The 6233-nt window shown below is 40.9% G+C and overlaps 1 protein-coding gene across 8 annotated transcripts in view; it reads right to left on the bottom strand.

Annotated features, from left to right (window-relative positions):
- The window catches only part of LOC112985186 (NEDD4 like E3 ubiquitin protein ligase), a 197431-nt gene that overhangs the window by 11459 nt on the left and 179739 nt on the right, over window positions 1-6233 (bottom strand). For all 8 annotated transcript variants that reach the window (XM_064500254.1, XM_064500253.1, XM_064500255.1 and 5 more), the window contains 2 exons: window positions 4558-4653; window positions 84-157 (listed from right to left, as the gene is read on the bottom strand). In XM_064500254.1, the coding sequence (XP_064356324.1) occupies window positions 84-157; window positions 4558-4653 (170 nt within the window). The remainder of the gene's footprint in view (window positions 1-83; window positions 158-4557; window positions 4654-6233) is intronic.

Raw genomic sequence — 6233 nt, 5'->3', positions numbered from 1 at the left:
GCAGTAGCTACGGCGGTTTACATTCCAAGAGGAGCACCGCTGTGCTTTGTCACACTGGACAAATTCCATAAACATATACGTACTCAATGTATTCCCTTTTGTTTTCATTGGTTACCATGATTTCTGACCCATGTGGCTTCAAGTCAACTTGATACGTCTGTATTTCACAAGAAAAAAACAAAACAAAACATATGCATTATTTCAGACTTATTTCTCATGAAATCCACTAGTCTTGAGCAGTGTTTTAAAAGTAGTATCACAATATTATCATGCCATAAGAGCTAGAGACAGCAAGATAGTTCACATTTGGAGATGACATCATTAAGAACAACTTATTCTATGGTCACTCGTAAGAACGAACCCTGGACCATACTCACTAGCCGGTGAACACACCAACCATTCAAGAGCAAACTCTGAGTCCTTAACAGCAGGTTCATTTGGGTAATGAAAACACAGACCATAGATTATAAAATGGCAAAATCTTATAGACTGGTCACCATAGAGCGTAAGATTGAAAAAAACCAAATTCATTACAGTTCACAAGAAAGTACAGCAACTCCAAACAATACATTAATTTCTGAAGAAAGTAATTTATCAGCAAGACTTCAACAGAATTAATGCTGCATAGGCACCACAAAAGCCATGGCAGCCAAGACAGCTGGTGGCTTTTTTTCGTGCACACACAGAAGAGCGACCAAACCACACGCTCCGTAGCAGCGGCTATGGAGCAGCATTTTTCTCAGTGCAGATCCTGGTGTTAACGCACAGCGCAGGCACAACACGGGACTCCCTTCTCACGCAGAACGCAGGACGCTCATTTGCGCAGGGGAAGAGGAAAAGCAACTCTCTTGCTGTTTTGCTGCTGCTGCTCTGTTGCGTTCAGCTTGCGCTGCCAGGTGGAAAGCGCGGTTCTGCTAGCAGTAAGCAGGACACGACTACGCGCCCAAACTCACCACCGCCTTTCTCAAGCTGCTACTAATCTCAGCATGATTAAATTGGATGTTATGCTTGGGCAAAGGTAAGATAGTAAACTCATTAACTAACAAATGGAGCTGTGACAGGCGGCAGCTGGAAAGCTCTTTCCAGGACTGGGTTAACACTGAATGCTTCAACACATAGTAAAACAGACCAGGAGGTCTATTTGGATAAATATGCATATTATTGTGTGGAAAAAAATAAAGAATCATACTATTAAGAAAAAGCTATTACTGTGGACGCTGCCACCTCTGAAACGCAGCTAATCTTGTAGTTCCACAAAGATCAGAGATGATAGCCCAGAACTAAGCAAAAGGGTTGCTGTGCTTTCAAGACTAAATAGGACAAAACCATTAAGACTACAGACATGACGGCACACACGGATGGCAGCAGAATTTTTGGCTCTTGTTTCTTTCTGACCACTGATGCTGTTAAGAAATGACAGGTAACATTTCAGAGCCATGAAGATAACAGCCAAAGGCCTTTCCTTTCTCTGCTTTCTGAAGAATGCTCTCCATCCTGCACATCTTTAAAATATCTACTGCATGTTTCTTTGTATGTAACCTCTTACTGAATAGTAACAACTATCAAAACCCTATTGTTGGTTATTAAGAAAGGAAGGGTAGCAACAAGAAAAGAGACATTAGATTTTTTTTTTCCCCTAACTCCAGAAAACGTTTGGGTAATAAATGAAGTTATAAATAAATACTGAAGCTAACAGCAAAGCAGGTATCTCAGTCTTATGTCCCCATGTCCTTGTGGAAGCAGTTCAATCTCTTAAAACGGTTTTCCCGAGGGCGCTTCTATCCGGTTTTAGTAGTTTTAGCAGCAGATAAGGCAATGGAGGTGAGTCAAGATCTCCTGACTTCTCGTAGGTCCCAGAGAACTGGCAGCAGCCAGCGGCACACGCAGCAGCAGCTGACGTTGCAATGAGCAGCCAGCATTTGCCATCTTCTGCAACATCTGAACTGCTGGAAAACCTCTTAGCTACGTTTTGGCTGACAAGATGCCTCTAGCTAGACAGAGTCCTCCTCACTGCACCAGATCCCATCCTTGTACTACTCGCCTTCTTCAGGCTGCTTCTGGGTAAAGTTTGGCACGTGTGCACTTTGCATCTTACCAGAAGATCGTAGCTATTATATCTGCTACTATTGGAATCTGTAATTCAGTGAGCTTATATATAAGTTAAAACAGAAGTTAGTCAAGAGAACTACAAATTCATTCATCACTACTGCTGTAAAGCCACCTAAAACTGTCAGGTCCCTCTGAGATACAGCAAGACTCTGTTACCAGGCTCAGCGCCGGAAATCTACACTGAAATAACGAGAACAGAGCTGACGTTCCTGTTAGCAAGAAGGGCCCTGCACGAGCAGGCGCGAAGCCCTTTACGCACCAGAGGTTCTCTCTGACTTGAACTTAGGCGCAATCAGAGCACAGACCTGGAACCTGTGCTGCTGCTGGAGCACTTTGTGGTTCCTGGATTAACAAAGGATTAATCCATTTGGTGGACTCCTAGATTAACAAAGACTTTAATCTCCAAAATTTAGATATACCTGCCGTATTATGAAGGACTCCAGCAGTAAGAAGGTGAGAAGAAGTGTTGAAAACAGTAACTAAGACATTTTTGATGCATTTATTTCCAAAAAACCAATCTATTTCTCTAAGGAGGACAAAGAGAGATTGCCTCATGTACTGTTGTTATAATTGTATCAAGGGAGCGTTAAAACACAACCCACATGTATTATGTTCAAGACAGAAGAAATTATAAATCCTGTTAGAACAATGTTTAGAAAGATCTAATGATAAGAGGGTAGAGTAAGAAATAAATGAATCAAGGAGTCTCAACCTGTAGCTATTTATAAAGGCAGTTTGTAAAGCTTCCCCGAAAGCGGAAGGACAGACGCTCTGGGTAGGTCTGCAGGTTGCTGTTGCTGCTGTTATGATGCATCACTCTCTAGTAAGGATCCACTTGCTGCTTATACAGAGTCACATTTATTGAAGAATGAAGTCTAAAAGATTAATGTTTTGGGAATCATATGCATCTATTGTAAATTACATCAAATTAAATTTGCTGGCAATAACAAAATTAGTTATTAGACATTTTAAAGAGTTAAAGAGCAAGAAACATTTCCAGCAAGTTGACTGACCTGAAGTCAGAGAACAAACTTCTACCAGCAGAATTGAAAGCTGGCAGTAAAAGAATAATTTGAAGTTAAATCATTACAGAATAGGAAATAATAAAAATGAACCAACAAACAATCCAGTGCATTACAAGAACTTTTCTTCCTGTGACTTTATTGTTCTTGTTATTTTCCATGTAACATGTAATGGAAAATACAAGCAATTTCCATGAATTTTCTGTTAGTTTCCATGTTAAGGCAGGAAAAAAGCAAGCACTGAGAAACAGATCAAAATGTTCTTGACAGTATGTTGTGTACTTAGGTTTTGAAATTTTGCAGCCCAGTTTAAAAAACACACTGTGGCCCTCACTACCAAGACGGGGACTTGGAGCCAAGAGATGTAGGCCTGTGAGTTAAACATAGACTGAAGGCAATAAAGAAAAGAACTTACATACTTATAAACAAATTAACATAAGAAACATATCTAGGTATTAAAAATTCCCAATATTATACAAAATACAGTACGTTTTGTCATTAAATGCATGCATGCACCACAAAACAGTATAGCTCCACAGCTAGGTAAAAACAAAAAAAAAAACGGGGGGGGACACGGACCCAGAAACCCAACAACTACGGTAGGCAAATAAGTTCCGAGCTGATGTAAAACAAACTATGATTGATTTGCCTTTAGGTCCTCAAATAAAATTTAACACATATACCTACCTATTCATGGAACATTTATTTGTACCCAAGTTATTTCCATCCAGAAACTGGGACGGATCCCTGAGGCCTGGTTTCATAGGATTACTGGTACAGGCTGACTGTAAACCCAGGACAAACTGTAGCATAAGCTGTTGCTACAGCTTCTACCAATAAAATGAACTGTGGCTGCAGCTGATAGACCATATTGCCATCTACTCATTTCTCAATTTTTAAATGTATATGTAATACTTTCAGGTTGTAACAGAGACTTACCCATAGATTTTGCACCTTTTTAAAATACGCATACTTCTTTTTGTTGTATCATCTGACTGTGTAATATAAAAGACCAAACAAGGCACTTCACTGCCTGTAATTGCAGCACTTGCCTTGTCCTTCCAGAGCATCTTCAACCTACAGAACCCCAAACCGTCCCAGGCTGAGGCTACTTTCCAATAAAAACTGTGTAACACCCTCTTTATTGCCCATTATTGTGAGTATTTTAGTCAGCCTGAAGCACTGCTTTTCACAAAGATGTAGTATTGCTCACTGGCAAGAACGTGATTTCCTCCTTTAGCACCTGCAGCCTCAGGCAGGACAGGAAGAAAGTCGGGCTGAGATGCAAAGCCTGCCTGCTCCCATCAGTAACACCAGCGGTCCCGACGAGTCCACAAACCACGAGACGCTGCTCAGTATTTAACTGCTCTTTGGCAGCAACCAACAGTAAGACAGAAGTACAGATTTTTGGATAACTTTCACGTACCTGTCCAAAGTTTTCCTCATCTATACAAAACATGAGATCCAGCTCTGTGGGGTCATTTTCCAGGATCCACTTCAAGGAGTTGTAGTATTCACTGTCCTACAGCAGATTACGATTACACAATGCTTGTAAATGGAAGAATGCAAGGTACAATTTACTTTTAAAATAAACAAGTAAAAAAAAATCTAAAACTAGAACTCCAAAGGGATTGGAAGGATGAGAACTCATTTATTCACACAGCTATGGTAAAGCTTTATTCATTTGTATTTTTCTTAGAGACTATATGCTTTTTTTTATGTAACTTGTCTTAACTGGCCTGGAATCATGTTACTTATATAACACTGTAAATTGGAATCTACATACATGTTTGGTATACATGTGTACTGCAGTGTGTAGTAAGTGCATAGCAAATGCCTTCTCAGATAAAACCATAGATTCTTTTCAACAAAATTCATATACCATTTTATTACACAAATAATTCAAGATACCCTCTAATTTCCTGAAAGTGTTGTATCTTCATCTTGCATTAGGTTCATAAGTAAAGACTGAGCCAAGAAAGAAAAGAAAAAGTATACACGTAGCTATGAATAAACATTTCCAAGCAAAACAGCCATAACAATTACAAGTTTAATTTCAAAATAAAGTTAAAAAAACAGGCATGTATGCTTCAACAAAAGAATGACCTGCCAAAATTTAGTGATTAGGGCAGAGAGAGCGGGAGATGGAGCAGAGATTAAGCAGCCGACGCAGTGTTTGTCAGTGACTGAACATCTGTCAAACTCTAAAACATCAACAAGAACCAACTGCGTTCTACTCTCCCTCTACCAGGCGTCCTTTCGGCAATACCAAAAACCTCCTGAAAAGCTAAGAATTATGGGAGGAAAAGGTTTCCCCACTAGTTGCAGGAATAGCGGACAGAGCTTGATTCTGAGGGCCTGAATCTAACCCCAAGGTCCCTCTGGATAGGCACCGAGCAAGTCTGGGTTTAAGTCTGCATTCAGCACACGCCGTCTGCCCTCTGCGGCCCTGACTCCGCGCTGCGGTGCAGCCACTGACTTCGGGTGAGGACAGTCTCCGAGGAGCGCAGGACGTGCACGGTTGGGCTCACATCCAAGTGCTGCCACAGAAACACTGTGGAGGCCGTCTTAGACGTCCTTCTCCAGATAGACTATTTTGTGTAACGTGGTAAGAGGGGAAGATGTTGGAAGTGAAAAAAAAAATAACAGCTCTGAGGCTCTGCAAAGTCAATAGCAGGGGAAAAAGTGGACAGGTCTCAGGGTTAAAAAGACAAAAATAGTATCATTCTGCTAACTTAATGGAAACCATTTGTATTTAGCGGTTGTATATATCTCAAATGTAGTCTGGCACAGCATAGGCGGTACTGGTACAGTACTGGTACCAGTAACACGTGTCTAGACTGGGGATCTGCAGGATCAATCCCATTTATCCTTGTCCTTCATTTCACAACACAAAGTTAGAGACTACCTCCCGGGAAAACAATTCAATTCTCCCCCAAGGAGCTCTGAACTCCAAAGCACTTGACAGCAATTCACGCTGAAGGAGCGGAGCTGGAGGAAGTGCAGGGAACCAAACTGAAGCATATATAAGGGCATAACCTGTGTTGCACTCGTAAGTACGTTTCAGAGAAAACTATTCATCGTTTGGGAACACTTCCCTCT

The sequence above is a fragment of the Dromaius novaehollandiae genome, chromosome W (genome assembly GCF_036370855.1).
Source record: "Dromaius novaehollandiae isolate bDroNov1 chromosome W, bDroNov1.hap1, whole genome shotgun sequence".
NCBI classification, from domain to species: domain Eukaryota; kingdom Metazoa; phylum Chordata; class Aves; order Casuariiformes; family Dromaiidae; genus Dromaius; species Dromaius novaehollandiae.
This window is presented reverse-complemented; position numbering and strand designations above follow the sequence as displayed.